The 22197-nt window shown below is 37.1% G+C and overlaps 2 protein-coding genes and 1 long non-coding RNA gene across 11 annotated transcripts in view; all 3 read right to left on the bottom strand.

Annotated features, from left to right (window-relative positions):
• Window positions 1-5197, bottom strand: part of dclk1b (doublecortin-like kinase 1b) — a gene marked incomplete at its 5' end in the record, with an annotated part of 59575 nt that extends 54378 nt beyond the window's left edge. For 3 of the 6 annotated variants that reach the window (XM_079885180.1, XM_079885182.1, XM_079885183.1), the window contains 3 exons: window positions 712-1058; window positions 4015-4401; window positions 4855-5193. In XM_079885180.1, coding sequence (XP_079741306.1) covers window positions 712-1058; window positions 4015-4372 — 705 coding nt within the window. Of the gene's footprint in view, window positions 1-711; window positions 1059-4014; window positions 4402-4854 lie in introns of all 6 variants that reach the window. The other 3 variants (XR_013822672.1, XM_079885179.1, XM_079885181.1) reach the window with 2 other exon arrangements.
• LOC307166689 overlaps window positions 1-22197 on the bottom strand; it is a 428201-nt gene that overhangs the window by 155706 nt on the left and 250298 nt on the right. The gene's annotated exons all lie outside the window — the stretch shown is intronic.
• On the bottom strand, window positions 6286-16767 carry spartb (spartin b). 4 transcript variants are annotated; one of them, XM_079885189.1, is made up of 8 exons: window positions 16568-16767; window positions 15318-16099; window positions 13008-13274; window positions 11356-11500; window positions 9844-10038; window positions 9576-9734; window positions 9080-9170; window positions 6286-8919 (listed from the first exon to the last, which is right to left on the bottom strand). In XM_079885189.1, the coding sequence occupies exons 2-8, from the start codon at window positions 16095-16097 to the stop codon at window positions 8871-8873; spliced, it is 1686 nt and encodes a 561-aa protein (XP_079741315.1). In that variant the 5' UTR covers window positions 16098-16099; window positions 16568-16767; the 3' UTR covers window positions 6286-8870. The 4 variants fall into 4 exon arrangements, with proteins under 4 accessions (XP_079741315.1, XP_079741313.1, XP_079741316.1 ...); XM_079885187.1 differs by having other exon boundaries at window positions 6286-7678; XM_079885190.1 differs by having other exon boundaries at window positions 13077-13274; window positions 16568-16765.

Raw genomic sequence — 22197 nt, 5'->3', positions numbered from 1 at the left:
AAGAAAATTACTAAAAAAAACCGGAAAATCTAACAATAAAAGCTAATTCAAAACATTAATGATAACTATAATGGTATCTAGATAATCCTAAAATAACACTGAACCAAAAAAACTAAAAAGTATTCTTCACACCACACCACACTCTAAAGCAGAGAGCATCTCATCTATAGTTCTTCGTGTTTGTTTGAAAAAAGTCCCAAAGGGAATAACGTTTGAAAGTAGTCCCAGCATTAACATAACAAATTGGTCTCATAACCACCACATTTTACTAGCACAAACATAGAGAGCTCTAGCAACTGTTTTCACCAAACAAATAAAGAAAAAAGCAGGACACCACTTTCCAATTGTCCCGAATGGCAGTTTATGAGTAGAACAGATGATGATGCATCTTACCTTTAGAGAAACCAGGACACTAAAAAAAACATCTTGTTTGAGTAACCAAGGTTAGAACTAGGTCAGGAAGCTCTAACTCCTTAGGTCAGGAGACTAACTTTGCTTTATTTAAAGCTGATGTGAATTAAATTAAAGCTGAATTTCTGCACCACAAGCATCTCCTGATCCACTGGCTTCTGACAAATAAAGACTTTTGCTTATATAGCGCATCCACTGATCTATTGAAATAGTACTTTCAACCAAACAATAGTATCATTACTGCTGCATCCAATACAAAAGCTGAATTATCAACTTAAATGACATGCCCACTGTACCTACCAGTTTACCATCCACCGTATAGAGCCTCTTCACCACTCCAGAGTCCAGTTTGATGGCATCTGTGATATCTGTGAGAACCTGCTCAAACGAGTGGGCCGTCTTCTTGTTGAGAAGGATGCGCACGGCTTTCCGAGGCTTCACCCCGCTGCGGATAATGGTCACCAGTTTGGGCCGGATGAAATCCTTGCTATCCTTGATTTCTATAGACCCACCCTTGGCGCTGGCCAGAGAGGAGGGCGCTCGTACTGATCCAACGGTCTTGGCGTTGACCGACCAGTTGGGATTGACATTCTTAGTGTATTCCAGCTTCTTGTAAGGCTCAATTGATCCACACACATAGCTCTCCCCTGTGATACAAAATAAAATAACAGAAATAATCAGTGAGAATCTAATCAGATTTCTAAATGAATCATTCAGACTGGTTTTCTGAACCGCTTCAACAAGATTCACAGACTTTTTTTTATTCATGAATCAGGCACTGATACTTCTCTCATTAAAACTTACGAACATCCTTTAAAATAAAGGTTTCAAAAGGTGGTTTTCGCAGCGATGCCATAAAATAACCATATTTGGTTCCCAAAAGAACCTTTCAGAGAACATTTCTTAAAAGAACTATTAAAAGAACCACCTTAGTGTGAAGAAAGAAATAACCTTTATTGTGAGGGAATGGTCCATGGATAGAAAGGTTCTTCATGGAACTGTAGACAAAGAACCTTTATTTTTAAGAGTATCTTGGTTTGTTAATCATAAAAAGCTTTTGTCTGGCTTCGGAAAACTTCTATGAACCACATTCGTATGTATTTCTTTCTTCTGCTTTGGTTAACCATATTCTTAAACCAAACCCTAACAGTAACTCTATAATAAGTACATGTAGTTTATTAATATTAGTCCATAGTTATTTGAGTAAGTACAATGTAACTACATCACCTTCAAATAAAGTGTAACCCTTAATTGTATTATTGGGTAAACTATGCCTTTAACGAGGCTATCCTATGTTTAGTATCATGAGGACACACAGAAGAAATTTCATACATGTGAGTTAAGACAGTCAATGGCTCCTAAAAAAATGAGGTCACACAGTGAAGGTTAAGTGCCTTGAGAAACTGAAATCTCCTCCAACTCCCTCATTTACATTCATTCTCAGTGCTGCCAGGTGTAGAATTAATGAATTAATTAATGGTTGGGTGGCCTACTTAGAAAAGCACCAACGATACACTGCTATAATCAAATCAGAGTCATTTAACACATAATTCAAGGAGCAACTTATATGTAATGATTTCAGCTCTCAGGCTTGATTTATTGGTCAACACTGAGAGAAAGGGAGTGGTATGGAGATGCAGAAGCTGTTAAATATTGATGAGTGTTTTAAAGTGATTATCGGTTTAAATCACAGGGCACTCTGGTATCTGCTCACAGACAATACAAGCTTGATCCTTGTTCAGGACTACAAACCATGCTCTGTTTGTGGAGTCAGAGACCCTGGATATAAACACGAGTAAATACAATGACTTTTCAGTAGTAGATTATCTGATTGTTGCACACACTGTATATATTATGTGCTTTATGGGGTTTGATTAGGTCAGAGGAACATATGAAAAGAACTGAGGGAAAATAAAGATTAATTTTAAAATAACTAATTTCATAACGACATTATTACTGTCATTCACAACAGAGCATGAGGTTTAAGTTCATTAAAACTGACATAAACTACAATTTTTCAGTTTCCTCATTGCTTTGGATATCACAAAGATGATAATGCACCACTGGAAAGTTTTGTTTTAAGATAGTAGCTGGTTTCTAGATGTCCATTAGCTGGCCCAAGCTGATCATTTCCTTGTGCAAGCTTGTAGACCATCTAGGACCAGCAGTACATCAGCTACTGTTAGGTCATCCTAGCTTTAAAGGAGAACTCCGGTCAATTTTAACATTGAGCTCATTTTTTTGTACATTTGGAGTGCTGTCAATACAGAGAACAACGACAAAAATCGGTGTTGCCTACACCGAGTTATTCTATTTTTAAAATTTGCACCCTGTTGACTTCAATAGGGCAAGTAGTAAGCCTGCTTTTTAGCCTCTTAACATCCTTTAAGTGTCATTACAAGTGCACAGAAAATGTGAGTGATTCCTTCCGAGTGAACACGGGTGGATCTGACTGCAGTAGATGTTAGAGATATTAATAAAAACGAAGTTAATTCAGCCAGCGCTCATACCTTTGTTTACATTCTGTTTTCGGTGGAAGGCCATAGTAATCGATTGTCGAGTTCACGCGCATAGGTTTAGTTACCAATGATCACGCGCGTGAACTCGACAATCGATTACTATGGCGTTCCACCGAAAACAGGATGTAAACAAAGGTATGAGCGCTGGCTGAATTAACTTCGTTTTTATTAATATCTCTAACATCTACTGCAGTCAGATCCACCCGTGTTCACTCGGAAGGAATCACTCACATTTTCTGTGCACTTGTAATGACACTTAAAGGATGTTAAAAGGCTAAAAAGCAGGCTTACTACTTGCCCTATTGAAGTCAACAGGGTGCAAATTTTAAAAATAGAATAACTCGGTGTAGGCAACACCGTTTTTTGTCGTAGTTCTCTGTATTGACAGCACTCCAAATGTACAAAAAAATGAGCTCAATGTTAAAATTGACCGGAGTTCTCCTTTAAGTAGTCTTTGTACAGCTATTGACCACTTTAGACTAGCTACCATGTTCAAAAACCAGCTTAGCCTGTTAACTGTCAGTATCCTGGTATAGCGGGACACTTGGAATCACTTTATTGCCTTTTTCCCCTAACACATATTTTAGTAATAATCATAAATAAGGTATCATAGGAAATCTTAAAATGAAATTGGACATTGCTTTATGGAAACAGTCCTTTGTTAGACATGTAGTTTTGATTTTCTACCAATTTTAGAGTCCAAATTATGCTGTAAAATATATATTTTGTGTCAAATTTTGTTTAGTTCAGTACATTTGATTTGCAGTAGCCTAAGCTTAAACCTTTATACCTTTTTACACTTTCATTTTTAGAAGCTGCTTTCATTTCTGCAATAGTCTGATTAGATACATTATGGCTGTATAGTTCATGACTTACAAACCATTTAAGTTTAGATCTATGTTCAAAAAGGAGGTGACAGTAAATAGGTTAAACATGATGTCCTCATATGGAGAACAGGCATGTATAACCTAAACAATCTAAATCAAGACACACGTGATGAACATGTGCCTCAAAATGAACAAGAAGCAAAATATAGGCTACCGGTGTCCCTAAACCTGCATAGGCTACTGACACCCAGTCTCACCTTCCACCAGCTGCTCCATGCTGGTCATTTTCGACCCGTCAATGGCATAAATGGTCCGGACCCCCTGAGGCAGATTTACATTATCTGATAGGGAGCGGGTGAGGTCTGCGAGCAGAGCGTCGAAAGACCTGAATCTGTCGTTGGAGATAGCGTACACAATCCCTTTAAAGTACCGGTCTCCATTGCGGTAGAAGCGGACTTTCTTGGCTTTCTTCTCGGAGCTCAGAGCCTGTAAGGTGCGGGTTCGGTACAGGCTGCAGTGGGCGCTGTGCGTGGGGCTCGGGAGGCCGTTCGCCCGTGAGCCCGCGCGGCTGTATCTTTGTGCTTTGTCCCGTTCGTCGAAATGCTCCAGCTCCATGTCAACACCCGGGACTGTAGTATGAATGGCTATAGAAATATTGTGAGGAAAATTATGGGTAGATGAGTCGTGTTAAAATTAAAATTGCAATTATTACAACGCTTTTTTTTTTTTTTTTTTTGCATGCTTGTTAATACAATAAAATGCATTTTAGGCTATTGATATGCTAAATAAGCTGCTGGAAATTTACATTTAAAATAGGCCTATCATTTAATAAAATGAAATAATACAATTCAATTATTTATAAAAATGTTCTATTTGTGTTTTTAACAATAAACATTAAAGTATTAAAATCATATAACACAATATTTTAATAATTCATACTATTTCAAGTTATTTAAACACGCCCAAAGGGTAAGCACAATGAAGAATTCGCGATTCATCAATTAAAAAGCGACATTAATGCACTAATAAATCTATTTGTGCAATGTCTGATATGGTGCATCTTGCTTCAAAGACAAAAAAAAGCATATTTATCTTACTTGTGCGCGAGTAGCTATCCGATGAGCACAGTCGATATGAAAGCACACATCTAATGGCTTGTCATCTCTTCCAGAGGAATAGGATGCTGGTGATGGGATGGGCTGCAGCCGGTGTCTCTCTGCCCCTTTCGCTCTTATTTAATGCATCGCAGAGAGACTGGCAGTCTTTGTCGTATTCATGGAGAAAAGAAATCCCTCAATGAATGAATACGAGCGAGCAGGGCTGTGTCTCAAAACCCAGTGAGCTGCCTACCTAGACAGTTTAAAATGCGGGTCCTCGTGGGCAGGGAGGAGACTCTTCAGCACAGCTTCTGTCCGGCAGAGACACTCCAATGGTACAAGCTCTATTCAAACGGTCTTATACATTTAAATAAATGAGCTATGATAGCATATGAACTTTGATATGATTCCTCATGTGTCACGCCCACTATTGTACGCTTAAGGTAGATCATTTATTGCACCAATTGAGAACCGTATATGAACGTTAGGCTACACTAGAACCAGTTATTTTGCATAACAGTAGGCTAGTACGACCAAGAGACGCTCATGATTTGGATATTAGTTGTTTGCATATTGTTTTATTTTTATTTATAGCCTACTGCAAGAAATAATTATTTTGGAATTACTTACGACCAAAATGGCAAAAATAAACCATATTATTGGGTGAATTCAGGTTGATTGGGACACTTTTTGCCATTGAGATGACTGGAAAAAAGTGTCCCAATCAACCTGAATTCACTATAGCCTGCAATATATATTTTATACAATGACTTTGTAATTGTAGATTAAGTGTAAAATTACACATTTTTATAAAGATGTATTATTATATCATATTATGTAACATACATTTTAAATATTAATAGAAAATTATAAATAATAACATTTTACTATTTGTGTAGCCTAAGTGATAAAATTACTATCAGCATAAATATTTACTATTTAAGATATAGAAGTATCACTAGCCTACTACTTTTTAGTCTAATTTTATTAGTTTATTTTTGTATATGTTTATTTAAAAGTGGATGAAATTCTAACCTCAAGCACCTCAAACTAAGACTGCTTGATTTCCATTTTATTCCAGGACATCAACTGTTATTCACAACATTAAAAAAATATATAGTAATGAGATGTCTAAAAACAACCACATTTAAAATATCTGTAGAAGTTAACGTCAAGTCAAAACCTACACGTGACTTTTACTGGAGTTCTATCTAAATATGGGTAGAGAAAGTTCATTTGCTACATATGTAGCTACCTTGTATCAGTCATAATAAGAACAGTTGCAACTTTTCTACACTAGATGGCAGTATGCACTTAAAATTCAATTCATCTGAAAAAAAAAAAAAGATTATGTATGCAGTTTAGATGTGAAAGAATGTACAAAGAATTTTAACATCACACTGTGTTTAAATTAGAGTACATACAAAACAATATGTTTTAAATGTTTAATTTATTATGTCAGATAACCATAGGCTATTAGATTCTGTCATTGAGCAAATATAGACTTGTGGTTAAACTTAAATAATGCTTACACATTATTTATGGTGTCAGTACATCGAAATGAGACAAATATTTTGTTAAGACATGCACGTAGAATTAACAAGTTTGTTAATGCTTACAGTGAGATGTCATTACAGTTCAAGGTAACATTTATATCTTTTTTCTATAGTCAAGTTAAAAAAAAGAAAAAGTGCAGCCAGTTTTAATGAGAAAAAACGACAACTGCATAGAGATGTTTTATGAGTGGTCAACAGTGGGAGAACTCCAGTTTATATTAAATATAAGCCTCTTTAACTTAAAATATTATTAAAATATATACTTTAAAATACTAGATTAAACATTTCCCAAAAAGTCTGATTTCTCTGGCTTTTAATTATCTTAATCCAACGCCATGTGCAATTATATTTTTATTGCACTTATTTTCCACAAGAATACCTAGCAGCCATCATCCTCAAGAAATATGTGTGTCTGTTCCTAGCAAGGGTTAAAGTGCGTTTTAATATTTTAAAACATAAAAAACCCTGAAAGTACCAAGAGCAAACAGGTCTGCGGATAAAAAACAACTACCATAAAGCATTCTTAGCATATATATTAAAGCTTAGATATAGATTTCTTCTTTAAATATAAGAATATTATATTTGTTAAGGCTCTATGGGAAAATCATAATTCCACCTTTGGCTTGCACTTTGTTTTAAGGGTCCATTTATAAGACACAAACCACGCAAAACTACTGACGTTTACGTAAATATGATCCAACTAAACAATGGATCTGTGAGTTCATTGGTGATATGTTGAGTTTACATTGCTGGTGAAGTGTAAGGCATGGTCAGGAGTATTGTCCGTCAGGCAGGGCAGTCAGTCAGTCAGTCCTAACCCTGACTTGTAAAGGGAATTTTTGACTTGCATTTACAATTTAACCAGTGAAAATAGTAAACATGACAGCACAGTTAACTGTATTTACTGTAGTGAGGCCTTTGGAAATCAGTGTCAGTCACATTAACAAATAACGACAAAAGCACACGGACAGCGATCCATTCACTTCTTCAATCTTTTTTTGAAAGCATGACCTTTGGTTTGCTCTTAAAAATGGACACCTGAAACGAGAGGTTTGAATCTAAAACTCTACTTTTGGTCTTTGTGTTTCTCAACTTGACTGTCTGGCTCTTTGACTTTATAGTCAGCCAGAATGGCATGGGCAGTCTCTTTGCCGGTCTTCTTGACCATTGCCTTGATCCCCAGGTTGTCGATATTGAAAGCGGTGACGCCCACATTGATGGCTGAGTTGACAGCATGGTCTGTGGCCTGGCCTGCTTCCGCCCCATACCTTGATTATAGACAACCCAGATTAAGTAAAAGAGAAGATGGGGTGATTGAAAAATAAGCTTTAGGAGAAGGAGAGTACCCAATGCAGAGCAAAGCAGTTAAACATACATGCAGGGATTCAGTCATTTCTCTAGAGAAAAATTATCTGATTTAAAATGTCAAATGAATCCTACAGATGGCATAAAAATGTTTATTATGTTGTAATGTGGCAAAGGTCGAAATGAAAATGGCCAGTACTTTTAAGCACAGTTAGAAAGGGAAGGATGGTTGTAAAAAAACAAAAAAAAACAGAATGTGATCTTATATGAGCTATATCACCAATTACTTCCCAATTTTACATATTAGATAATTATTGAAAGGATTAAACCTTAGTACAGTATTATTAGCACAGTATAAGAGGATTTACACATTGTTCAAAAGTTTGAGGTCAGTAAGATTTTATGTATGCTCACCAAAGCGGTGTTTATTTGAACAAAATTGCATGCGGTAATATTGTGAAATATTATTACAATTTTTGCTTTTAACCTTTTAAAATGTAATTTATTCCTTTGGAGTAATGATGCTGAAAATTCAGTTTTGCCATCAGTCTTCGGTGTCACATGATCCTTCAGAAATGTGGTGCTTAAGAAAGATTTCTTATTATTATCAATGTTGAAAACAGTTCATATTTTTGTGAAAACAGTGATACTTTTTTTCCAGCATTCTTTGATCAAAAAGGGCATTTATTTGAAATATAAATGATGTCTTTACTGTCACTTTTGATCAATTTAATGCATCCTTGCTCCAAAAAAAAACTCACTGACCATAAACTTACGAACAGTAGTGTGTATACTGTATACTGTACATCTTGGTCGAATTGTGATTATGTTTGCCATCCGATACAACCCGGTAAAACCTTCTGTTGATGCAACAGCATAATGAAAGTCATACTTGAAAGGTTCAAAAGTTAAGAAAAATAAAGCAATGAGATTAATTACGTTTGGCTGTTAGAAACAGATATTCATTCCATCACTGAACTATGGATCAGTGTGCAAAGCAACACAGGATGCCAACGGACGTGATGTTATCATTATGTCCAATAAATCATTAGCATTGCGTGCAAGAGCTGACTGATTCAGACACATCCATAAGCTTCAGCCATGCTCCTGACCATTAATTAAAGGCCATTTTACAGGGTGCAGGGAAAAATGTTTCTACTTGTTTTCAATTGGGGTGTCTGAAATGTTCCCCAGACCCCTAAATCTGTAAACAAATACATGGAAGAAACTAGTGTGAGTGCAGTTTATTTTTCTGATCAAAGTTACTGGTGAGCAACTGCAAATGCAGAAAGTTAAAACATTGGTATGATCAACTTAAAAGCAGGTGACATGATCTGAGAACCTTGTGGAGTTACTGTACTTACTTATGTTTTACCGTGGTAACCGTCTCTGCAGCAACGCTCTTTGCAATGTTCTTTGCTGCGACCTCCAACCCTGTCCACATCGTTGCAAATCCTGACAAAAGTATAAAGGCTTCTTTCAAAAACATTAAAAAAACTTTTGAATTGTAGTGTAATGTGATAATAAGCACATTTACTGTAGCACTGACACTATTTAACTTTTGTAATAAATGTATGGTTGCAAACTTAGTCTTGGTATTTATCATTTCAATGACTATCATTGACTGTCGGTATTTAAAAAAATCTAATAATCACTTGGCTTGCTTTTTTTGCTCCAAGGTAACTTTTGTAAAGTACTTGACAAATCAGATCAATAATGTCTATGAGACAATAATGTAATTGTAGTTGCTTTGGAAGGAAAGAGTCTGACAGAACTTAAATAAACAGTGAGTAAAGTAAGTCTATGTGACCGAAAACAGCAAAGAAGAGCATCATTTCTGGGTTGAATGATTCACTAGACCTTGTACTCCACTTGCTGCAACCACCATGGCACCGTCAATATTGGAGCGTCCATCCCTGTCTTTCTTCAGAGACTCTGGGATTAGCTTCCCTCCGTGTTTCTTCACATGGGGTGCCAGCTCTCGGCCAGCATATCCAGCAACAGTGCACAGTCCATCCACTGGAACAGTGCAGAACATGTTTTTTGCTCAAATCATCCACAGTAAATGAAGTGCATCTTATATTTATTGACTATTATCAACAAAATGAGTTGATAAAGCCTTCCTTACCAAGGAACTGGCTGACTTTTACTGCTCCTCCTGTGGCCTGTTTGGCCACATGGAGGCTTCTGGTTACCGTGGGGCTGACTTGGGCTGGTTTGTCCTCTGGAGTGATGTGGTCTCGTAGTTTGGATGCACCTTTATGTATGGCTTTCCCTGTGTACTCCGCCCCCTTCACCAACCCCCAGCTCAGCCATGAAGCCCCTGTCGATATATTTCAAGAAGTAAATCGACTACGCTGCTTGTTTAAATACTGTACATTACAAAATGTTTCCTGTCTCTTTTATCGGACATTTATTTTTTTAAGGACTTTCTTTAAGTATTTTTGGTGGTAACAACTGTTTAGGTTCTTCTAGCACAACACAAATAGTTGGACAATTAACAAACTGTCCTAAATGCTTAAAACACTAGAGCCCGGTTTCACAGACACAGCTTAGACTAAACCAGGATTAGGCCTTAGTTCAAGTAGGACATTTAAGTAGCTTTTATAAACTTGCCTTAGAAAAAACACTGGTGTGCATCTTGAGACAAAACAATGGCAGTGACATATTTTAAGATATGCCAGTACACGTTTATTTCAGTTAAAACAGCTCAAACATACATTTTAGCCTGGGACTAGACTTAAGCCTTGTCTGTGAAACCGGGGGTAAGTTTATGATTTCTAAATCCACAAAGTGATAAACAATGACAGTATTTATGTTTTCTCAATGTATTTTTTAATGATGATCCTAAAATATCTTCTGTTTACATGTGTCTATTTGTTATATATTGTTATAAGTTATATAAGATACATATAAATATAAGTTCAAATTTTTTACTGTTGAATTAGAATACTGTAAAAAATGATTTGAATATACTCTACTGTTCAACACATTTCTTAAATAAAATACTTTTATTCCGTAAGGATACAATAAATATATTTATAATATTACAAAAGATTTCTATTTTGAAATAAATGCTGTATTATATATATATATATATATATATATATATATATATATATATATATAATACATTATTATATTATTATTATTATTATTATTATTATTATAATAATATATATATATATATATATATATATATATATATATATATTATTATAATAATATATATATATATATATATATATACACACACACACACACACACACACACACACACACAATGTACATATAAACAATGTATATATAAATTGGCACAACTTTTTAAACATTAATAATAAAAATGCTTCAAGACCATCAAATCATTATATTTAGAATGATTTCTGAAGGATCATGTGACGCTGAAGACTGGAGTAATGATGCTGAAAATTCAGCTTTACATCACATAAATAAATTACTTGTTCCTAATAAAATACTTGCATTTAATTACTTAATATATTAGAATAGAAATATTATTATTTCTAATAATAATAATAATAATAATATTTCACAAAATTACTGTATTATACTGTATTTTAGATAAAAATAATTCATTCATTCTTTTTATTCAAGCCTTATTTAGGTAGATCACCCGGCTTACCAGTCAGGATCCCCTGAGCCACCTTCTCGCTCCATTCAGGAAGAACCTTGTCCTCCTCAGCACCAGAGGGTGCTGCTTCAGCTGCAGGAGGGCCCATCGGCACCTTCTGACCCAGGTTAATGGTATCGGTTGCGCCATCTGATGCCTTGGAGACACAGGATAGTGGGCAACAGTTCAAACAGAGCATCATAAAGTGCAGAAGCAGGCTCAAGCAATCACTAAAAGCAAATGGTGACTTGTAGGATAACTATATGGACATAAGCCAGTATTGTGAATTACACAAGGAGGGAATGCTTCCAGATTTTTCCCTGTTTGCCAAAAAAAAAAAAACCCTTTGTTGTCTCTAAACACTTGAGCCAGTGAGTCAGCATGGTCTGCTACAACAACCTGTTATTTCCACAACAATGGGGGTGTTTGTCGTCACCCCCTCCTTTACAGGGAACAGCGGCACTTGGTCCCAAACTCAGCAGCAGCTGCTCTGCGAAATGACTTCTAAAAGCATTATGATGTTTTTTTTTTTAGACTCACATAACCACAAGAATAGGATTATGACTCATTATAAAGCAACTGAATTTAAAAGACTAATGAATAATGATGCGGGTGAGCTACTGTTACACTTGGCTGTGCTCTCGTTGACAACTATCCTGTGGTGAGAAGGGAAACAAAGGTGTTCTTGGTTTGCTAAGAGCATTACAGCTAATTCATTCTCCTTCTCATGTATGCTGTCAATCCATGGAACCGCAGGGGAGTGTGCCAGCTAAAAAGCGCAAGCCAAGCCCGCTCACTATTTCATGAATAATGAACATAATACCCAACGCCAAAGGTGTAAGAACAGTCTTGAATATCTGTGTTACAGACAGTGCAAGCAGCAGTAAGCATAGAAGCATTGTAAGGACCACATGAACTGTCAAGTGCATTGAATTATAAAACATAGATCCATTCAGCACATCAAACAACTTAAAAGTATTTTTTATATTTGGTAATAATGTAATTCTGGGTGATCTGATCACAACGGGGCAACATTATTAAAATTATTAAATATTTAACTTTAGGAAATCTATCTATCCATCCAGAAAGAGTCTTTCTCTTATGTAAGGGGTACATTTTAAACATATTTGATAAAGGTACGTTGATTGTAAAACTTTTTAGTTAGTGCACTTTTAAGTCAAGCACTCCAATGTGATACTTAAAGATCACCCTGCTGTGTTGTTATTTGTAGCATAGATATACACAACCCAAATGCACTTGTCATTCAGTGGTCCTGCAATGCTTTAGTACCTTATATACATCTTTTAAACTCTCAAATACACCTGAAATCTGTAAAGATAGTAAAGGGTTAATGAGGCAGGCAGGTGCAATAATATGTGCCCAATGCAAGTAACATGCAAAAATCAGATTTAAAGGTCATTCCAAACACATGCACATAATTCATGCACTTAAAATGTGTGAACTTTATGCATCTAAAATACATAAAAATGTTACCACAGTGTAAAATTCTTGATTCTAGTCTGTTCTGAAGGGGAAAACAAAGAAAAACTCAAAAAATACCAAATAGGGGCAGCAATAAGTGAGATACTGGAATTAATATTCAAAGCAGCAGAGATTGAGTCAGTGACAAACACAAGGTTTGAGACGATGTTGAGCAACCACACCTGCTCTGAAGCCACAGCTGACCCCTGTGTTTCTGAGGTGGGACCTGAGGGGACACAGGGACAGCTCACCTGGACACGCAGGTCAGTCAACTGAGAAAGTACATTCTGGAATAGTTCACGTTCCTTCTGGGGAAGCTCGGAAGAAAGGACCACCCCAACATACGAGCCCGGGTTGGGAGCCATCATGTCAGGGAACATGTAGACCCCAGTGTTGCACAGCAGGACTGGGGAGTCAGAGGCCATCAATGGGTAAAGCCAGTCACAAACCTGAAATTAGAAATAAAAATAAGTGTGAATTACTCAAGTAGGACAGTTTTAACTTTTAAACTACCCATACAATCAGAGGGCAGCTATTGGCTGATATGAATGTGTCGTAATGTTGGCCCTTACCCAAAAGCCACCCAAATATGCGGGCAATAAAAAGTTGATAAGCATGACGATGTTGACCCAAGAACATGTCCTTCTTATTGGGATATGCTCATTACCAGATATATCGTCCCACCTCCAAATAATGATTTATAGTAGACAGATCAAATCATAAAAATTCGTGCTGAATAATTCATATAAATGATTTATCAAAAATATACAAATCACGTCTTATTTTAATACTGTATATTCCTTTAAACTAATATATATTGCCTTAAAATAGTGATTTTAAAAGCCTTACTTTACAGACCAAACGATAAAAATCTAAATCTTTATCAAAATCACTTTTATGAAATTAATATTCTTTTAAAGTAGCGCTTTTTAAGTCCTGTCTTGGTTTGTGAGACCTGTAGTGACCTGATATTGCAGACTATTGTAAAGCTACGAGACTTAAAAAAAAAAAAGCTTTGAATTCTAAATTGCTTCTCATCCAGCTGCTGACTGACAATATCTTTTCTTTAGATATGTAATGGGTTAACTTGCTATTTAGTGCAAAGTTATTAAAAGGAAATTGCCCCTTGTATTTCTAGGGAGGATCAGAATCTAAAGTTCAGGTCTGGATTTCCTTCAGTTGAGACAGTGGACAGCTCTGCAGTTAGATTCATTCATCTTGTCCTCATGACAGCTAGCATTAAATTGGATTACCGTCAAAGCCTAAAGCGCAGCAACTGGAGGTTCTTTATTCAGCTTCATGACACAGCTAATCTATGACCTCAATGTCCATGTGGAGAGATGATACAGTTTACTTTAGGACGTTAGAGTCTTTGGGCCATGATAGGGTCCAAAAGTCATACAAGACTTACATATTGATGCTCAGTTTTCTGATTTCCATAAAATTACCTAATGTTGTGAATTGCGAATTTACATTAGGCATATTATCAACCGTTATCACAAACAACAGCAGTGTTCAAGTGAAAACTATTGTCTCATATTGTGTTGTTTATATTGTCTCTCATTTAAAAAGAAAATACTATCAAGTCATAAAGCTCATTCTGTAACACCGCTCCACCAGATAACTGGGGCTGTCCCAGGATGATGTCACTCAGTGAAAGCTTATTGGATATTTGCAGTGAGCATACACTCACATGACACCATTAAGAAACAACAGATGAGGTCAGCCTTTATTTAAAACAACACCATCTCAAAAGTGAAGGGAGTTTTAGAGCCAGAACAAAATGTTGTGAAAGTAGGTTAAAGACACCATGACTTGAAACAAGCCTCCTTGGACCATTATGTCCAAATCCCTGGAATTTAATAAATCTACTAGTGTCTATGGGTGAAAAGAGCACACAAAAAGCAACAGTTTTTGGTAGAATATCACAAAACTTGTCTAAAATGTGTCTGGGTCACATTTAACCCACAAAATGAAAAGACAAAAATAAGAAATTCTATGTGGCAAGCAGGGCGGGGCCGAGAGCCGTGGGAACAGAATTAGGCCGGGGGCGCCACCTGCACCCCACACCGGTCTCAATTCCCACGGAGGAGCTCCAGAAGGATAAAAAGAGGAGTGATGACAGTGGAAGACGAGAGAGGACCAGGCCTGGAAATTTATGTTGTAGTTTAATTTTAGTTTATGTAGCAATCGTCCATGAGGCAGTCGTTGTTTTTATTTTATTTTGGGGATTATATAGATTAGATTCATGTAGCATTTTTGTGTATTAAAGTAATGAGAATTTGTGGAGGATATGCAAGTAATTGTCATGAAAATAATAAAAAAGGAAAAAAAATTAAATGAATGAATGAAAAATGTTTTGAATGAATGTTCCTAAAACAGGCTTAGCCTAATTTTCTTTCCGCAAACACACACACACACGTACGTATATATATATATTCTTCCCTTTGTGAGATTCTCTCTTTCAGGCATATATTTCAGGCATTTCTTACCTGTAGGAAGGCAGGTGGCCTGTTTGGAATCCTCTCTGAGCACTCATTGGTGAACTTTACGATGCGTAGGTACCCTGGGTAAGACGGAGCGCTCACTTGCCCCTCAGGGGTAACGAAGAAGATCTGCACTCCTTGAGGAAGGAAAAAGAGTTCCTCCCCATCCTCCCCCAGACTCTGAAGAGAGGGCGTGGAATTAGACGTTTGGCTGTAGAACTCATCGCCAACCAAGGAGAGCTCGCCAGAGTCGGTGCCGTAGGAAAGGGTCAGGTGTCCGTCAGCGGCCTGAGGGGTGTACGCTGGGGGCTGGTCACTTAACATATTGGGTTGCATAGTTGGGGAGACCGGAAGTGGCCCACCTGAAGCCCCTGCAACGGTTGAAGGGAGCATCTGCGGTGGAGTTGGCCTCTCTGGCTTGACCTTCGGGACTTCAGGGTAGAGTTTCTGAGGGGCTGTGCTGCTATCCGAGACTCCGTTGGGGTCTGGCGTGGTCCCCAGCATGGCTAGACGGGTGGTGATGTTGTTGAGGGTCTCCTGCATCTTGCGCTGCATCTGCCTAGCCGCTTCCCAGGAGGAGCCCACGCACTCTACACCCTGCGAAGGCACACTAAGAGCCCTGAGGAGGTGCTGCCGTCCTTGCCGGTACTGTTTTAGTGCCTCTGCGTTGTGGCCCGCCTCATCCTCGGTCAGGCCTTTATTGATGCACTCAAATGCCTTCTCGTACCCATCTTTGATCACTTGCAGCCTGGCTTGATCAAATGCCTCTTGTTTTGCTTGCTCCATAACTGAAAGGAAAAGTCAGAAATGCTGTCAACTCCATGTATTTTAATATGTTATAATTGTACCACGTTACCACTATAGTACTTTTCTAAAGGAAGAACTTGTCAACATACGTTAAATTCAATTATTATGCGTATTCATAGAAATGAAGTCAAACAACCTTGTTCTGACATATCTTTCCCGGCTTATTAGCACTGAACCAGCTTACACAGACCATGACCGTGTCATATGAGGATTTACAAACAAAACACCTGCTTAACATTGCGAAGTGACATTCACAATTAAAGAAGAGCTGGTAGTTTATCGAGTGAATCTCGAAATACGAGTAACTTATTAAGTATTAAAGTCACAGAATCCAACATAATAAGAGTGTTACTGGCTAACCCCCTTTCATAAAGCCCACATAAACCTCTGCCTCTCTCTGGTAACATTCAAGGCATTTAACCAAGCAGCATTTCCATTTGGTAACTCACCAGGAGATGTGGTAAATGACGTGAAATATGGAGTTTAATGTGTGTTTCGCGTTATTCCGGGTTTGTTGACTGAACAGCTTCAGCTCTCTGACAGCTGAGCTGCTGCTCGACTTGTGCGTGTCTGTTGCGTGATCGAATAACGAAGTTTATCTAGCATAGATTGCAGCGCGTCCACACTACACTTGCGCTTCCGCGTTCAGTCACCTGCTGCGTTTTGATGTTTCTGATTGGTTAGAGGAGTTTGCTCGACAGATGTAGCGTAGTTCACGTATTTTAGTCAAGCGTTTTTTCCACCAACATTTAGGGTTAAAATGTCACCACCAACAACAACAAAAAAAGTGTATTAGGGAAATAGTGATGAATATACTTAGCAAACTTTAACAGGTAAACCAACCAATGACCGAAAGACGAATCTTTATTTAAGACTGACATCTTTCTGTAATTGACAATTTGAAGCGTATCCATTTTTCAATATGCCTTTAAATCAGATTGAATGTGACGTTTTAATTATCATATTGTTGGCCCATGAAGTTAGTGTAAGGAGGTTTTAATTTGCACTGTGAGGAATTTCCTGCAGCCTTTGAAATGCCTGTAAATTTTCAGAGCATGTTTTTTCTCTCCTTTATAATAAATTGGATTAATAGCCTAAATAAAGGAATGTTTTCTTTGTATTTGTTTTCAAAATGTTTCCCACCCCATCTAATTAAGAGCAGTCACTTATAATGTGCTTTAACACTCAAATATTTGTGTTTATATAAACCAATTAACTCCAGACAGTTTTAGGTATGAAGATAATTCTTCACAGACTATTGCTACATGTTCATGATTGATTTCAGGCATCTATAGTTGCCAGAAAGAAAATGATATTGGGAACCCAATTCAGGATGAAGTTAAGTACAGTAGGCTACACAGAAATTACAATTTTGACCAATAAGCCAGAAATGATTTTTATGTTAGGACCGATGACTGATATACAAATTCTTTTTTTTTTCTCTAAATAAATAATACAAATAAATAAAAAAACAAAATCAATAATTTGTAATGCGCACAATTTTTGCATCACAATATTATAGTAGCCTATACATTGTCAAAATTAATATTCATTTTGAGATTTAGGCTACTATATTACATTTAACAGCATTATTAAATTATTAGTAATTTCTAAAGTCAACTTTAAGTGAGCATTATGACTGTAAAGGTCATCTAAAACTGGCCTAGCTAACAGGGAACGTTCTCAGTACTTTGGCTAACGCTCTGGCAAGGCTCTCAAAGTTATGAACAAACATTCGGTCATGACAACTCTCGGAGTGACCAGCATTTATTGGCATGGGGCATGGATAGGCTTGATTTTGGTGCACAGCAAAAATAACACAGCAAAAATAACAAAGAAAGGAAAGGCTGTAAATGGTAGAAGCCCCATAGCAGATTTCTACAGGTGGCGCTGGGGAGGAAGAGGGATATCAAAAGCTTTCATAATCTCGCCGATACTAAGACATAGGGTGAATAGTGGTAAAGTGGGACAATGGGTAAAGTGGGACAGTTAAGCTTAATAATTTATATCTTTGCATGTAAATTATTCCATTACTAAAAATCAACACTGAGCTCATCATAAGCAAGTATGTGATTAAAAAATATAGATTCTGTGACTATGACATCACTTCCGGGGGTGTGGCACACCATATTCAACAACCTTACAGTGAACCATGGCGGTAAAGTAAAATGACATAGCATTCTGAGGTGAATAATGTTAAGATTATAAAAATTAAAACACTTATGGACCATTTGTAATTGTTATATATTTTGTTATAGGATGTAATGGTGAATCAGAATTTGTAAAAATCACATTCATATGAATCTTTTTTGTTTGTTTTTTATGTGATTTTGACACTGTCCCAGTTTGCCATTAGCGTATTGTTAAACTGGGACAGGGTATTACTGGCAAACTGGGACAGCCATTTAAGTCATTCTAATGGGGGAATTGAGTTCCCTTTTTGTATGCCCCTCATAAATTCAGTTAGCTAGCTGGATATTTCAACAAAGATTGTAAACTGATTTTAAAAAACAATGCCAATTCCAAAAAAAAAAAAAGAAAGATGGAGGGTACAAGCTTGGATGCCTGGACATTTGCAATATTTGCAAAAAACTTTTCAACAAAAAGAAATGAAACTTAGCCTGTCTGTAATAAAATTAGCCTATAAGAATAAATGTTTATGAAGATTTCTATTTTTTTAATTTATATGAAATAAACTAAACCCAATACAAAATATTGTGGACAGGCGAGGGAGGGAGGGGTGGAAAGAATGTGCTGTACCTGCATCCCTCCTTAAAAAAAGTGATTTTTATTATTTTTGTTGTTGTTGTTTATATTGTTATTGTGTATTTAATTCATTGGGCCTACATTTGAATAACAATTTAATGTGTTTGAAGTGTCCCAGTTTGCCAATAAAGGTGTCCCAGTTTGACAGTAGCGCCTGGAAAAATGTGGTTTGGGGTCTATGTGTGTTTGAGGAAGAGTCATCCATCCTGTGTTTAATATTTCTTTTTTATTCTGTATAGTAGAGTAGAGCACTTAAGCTATTTAGAATAGTATCATATAAGCGGCTAAGACATTTTGATCATAATAAAAAAGTATGCATAATATAAATTTTCAGAAAGTGTCCCACTTTACCACTATTCACCCTATATGATTACATGGATTTGGAACTTCTGATTGGAATTTCATATCTGGAGAGTTTCATGTCTGAACTATGTATTTCTTTCAGTAATGTTTATAGAACGTTCGTTCATAGTTATCAGGTCTTCGAATATGTTGAATATTTTAAATGTTATTATTTAGGCCAGTGTTACTCATTGCACGGCTCGCGTGGCGGTAAATAATACGGTAATAAATTTTAGGCAATGGAACGCTTATCTGAAACATTTAAGTTGGATGTTAGTCTAATGTTTTTTTAAATGTTAGGCTACTACTTTTTTCAGATGGTTCAGAAAAATGATAGAGATGTTTTCTCTAATGTTCACACAACCAAGATTTAAAAAAATATATATATAAAAAAAATAAAAATAGGAACATTACCAAAACATTATTAGAGAGAGCAAATCTTAGTTTACTGGGAACATATGCAATATCAACTGATCTGATGAAAAAATCTATTTTATCACAATATATGTATGGCTATTGATCGACAGAGGGCGCTGTATATACATGTTAAACTCCAGCTTTGAAAACAAGGGGTGTTCGAGGCTATGCAGTCCATGTCTAGTTTTTTGTGTCGGTACAGTACACTGGAAAACACCTGGAGCAAGAGGCATGTGAAGGGGGGAAAGTATAGAAAGCTTGAGATTTTGAGACAGTCAGACAGATAGCTTCATGAGACCCTCATGAAACTCTCAAGGTGCATACTACTACATCTGCTTCATGCATTACTTCACTTTTGAAAGGCCTTGTGTTCAGCATTAGTAACGGCATCCGCCGGCCATCTGAACAGCAAAATATTTACTTACCACAGACAAAACTACTTGAGAACAAGCTGGAAAATCGTATTTGTTGTTTGTACACATGTGACACACTCACACAAGTGCTAATTAATTACAGAACACATAGACATATGAAAACATGCTTTAAAATAGACTCAAAGCGCATGACATCACTGCAAGTATGACATCACAACACAGTCAAACTAAACCAAAGCATATGGCTGCACTATATCGCAGTGCATGTACATAAAACAGGAATTCACATAAGGCCCCCTGGGGAAAGAGAAAGTTATTGCTCTATAAATCTTCATAAATTGTCACAACAGTGCCCTTAAAGTTCAGGAGTGAAGGATCCAAATTCAGGGACTGTAAACAAGCATGCTTTCAAATTTGTATATTAAAGTCATATTACATTCTTAAATCTGTGTATTAATATGAAGTTTATAATGGTCAACATTTATGATCCTAGTTTATACACCCACCGCCACTGCATATTATGTTGCTTGGATGATATCTCTGGGTCACAAGAGTAGTGATGTTTTTCTCCAAGCTCTCCATGCAGGTTTCTGCAAGACCACATGCGTCATGTTTGACCCCTGAAGTCCTATTTATAAAACGCTGCTTAGGGTTTTATGGGATATTTACACAGATTTACACACAGTGCACTGGTGTGCATGAGATCTGGACCAAATGCAGACCATATGGACCATATTGACCATAAATTCTGGCACTAGTCTCACCAACACTGCCCTAACTAATAGTTAAAAAATTATTTTTTAAACGTAGGAGGCAGGTTAAAAGAAAGAGGAAAGAAACGCAATAATATTATTTCAAGTTATACAGTTGAAGCAAGACACCTCCTGGGACACCACCAAATATTTTTTAATGAAATTTATTTGGAACCGTATTGTGATTAGCTTCTGTAATTATTATTATTATAATTTGGGTAATTCAGATTTTATGACTTTCATGGATGTTGCATGAATACCATATATAATATATTATTTCTAGAATATGTCATAATTTAATCAAGTTACATTTTAAACATCTTTATTATTTGTCTTAACCTCTATAGTCCAGTCATTTTATGAAAAAAGGTTGAACAAATTGCAACAGAAGCAAACTCAACTGATTTTGTATCCTCAATATGTCCTGAGTAAGGAAAAAAAAGTCCAGAAGAATCCCATTAGGGGAAAGTTTGGAAAAAGACCCAAATATAGCCTATTCATACGCCTATTGTAATGATAAACAGGATGGAAGCAATAGCAAGTGCAATGATGTTTATTAACAATGGTTCACTCAGGAAACTCAGAATAGTCAGATGCATAGATGCAGAACTCAGCGTAGTCAGGCAGTCACTCCGCGAGAGAGGGTCAGACCAGGAACACAGACAGCAGGAGAGCGTGACGCAGGGACTGAGATGGACGATCCTGAGGTGACTGAAGAAGATGACGGTGAACCAGAGGAATGGGAGTGAAGCAATCCGGTATCCGGTGAACAGGAAACAAGAGGAAAACAGGAACAGGCACAAACACGGGAAGCTTCAACAAAGATCTGACAAACATGAGACGAAAGACAGGGCATTAAATAGGCTGGTAAGATGACATGCAGCTGCCGCTGATCACTGATAATCAGCGGTAACGCCCACATAAAACAATCAGCGTAACGAGACACCCCACACACACAAACACACAAGATTAGAATGAGACAGTGGATCTACCAACCGTGACAGTACCCTCCCCCCTAGGAACGCTTCCTGGCGGTTCCGGTGTCGGCGGATTAATGCGAGAGTAAAACACGGGTTTGATTTTTGACACATGAGAGGCGGGATGAATTCTCCTGTACGCCAGAGGAAGTTTGAGTCGGACTGTCACCGGACTAATAATCTTGGTGACAGGGAACGGGCCAATAAATTTGGGAGCTAACTTGTTGGAAACGGAACGGAGCGGAATGTTCTTGGTAGAAAGCCACACTTTTTGACCCACGACGTATACGGGAGGCCTTGACCAGTGGCGATCGGCCTTAGCCTTAGTGTGCACCCCCACCTGGAGCAGAGTCTCACGGGCTCTGGTCCATGTGCGGTGGCACCTCTGGACGAAGGCGTGAGTGGAGGGGACCGCGACCTCGGATTCCAGACTCGGAAAAATTGGTGGCTG

Source organism: Squalius cephalus, assembly GCF_949319135.1.
Source record: "Squalius cephalus genome assembly, chromosome: 11".
Taxonomy (NCBI): Eukaryota; Metazoa; Chordata; class Actinopteri; order Cypriniformes; family Leuciscidae; genus Squalius; species Squalius cephalus.
Note: the sequence above shows the minus strand (reverse complement) of the source record. Positions and strands in the feature narration are given on the sequence as shown.

Bases quoted from the DNA above. Each gene is read 5' to 3' on its own strand.
- spartb (XM_079885187.1), bottom strand. From the start codon at position 16,097: ATGGAGCAAGCAAAACAAGAGGCATTTGATCAAGCCAGGCTGCAAGTG. The intron at 13,275-15,317 runs GTAAGAAATGCC...TTCTAATTTCAG, and splicing joins GGCCACCTGCCTTCCTACAG to GTTTGTGACTGGCTTTACCC. The intron at 11,501-13,007 runs GTGTGGTTGCTC...TGTGTCTCCAAG, and splicing joins CAGCTGTGGCTTCAGAGCAG to GCATCAGATGGCGCAACCGA.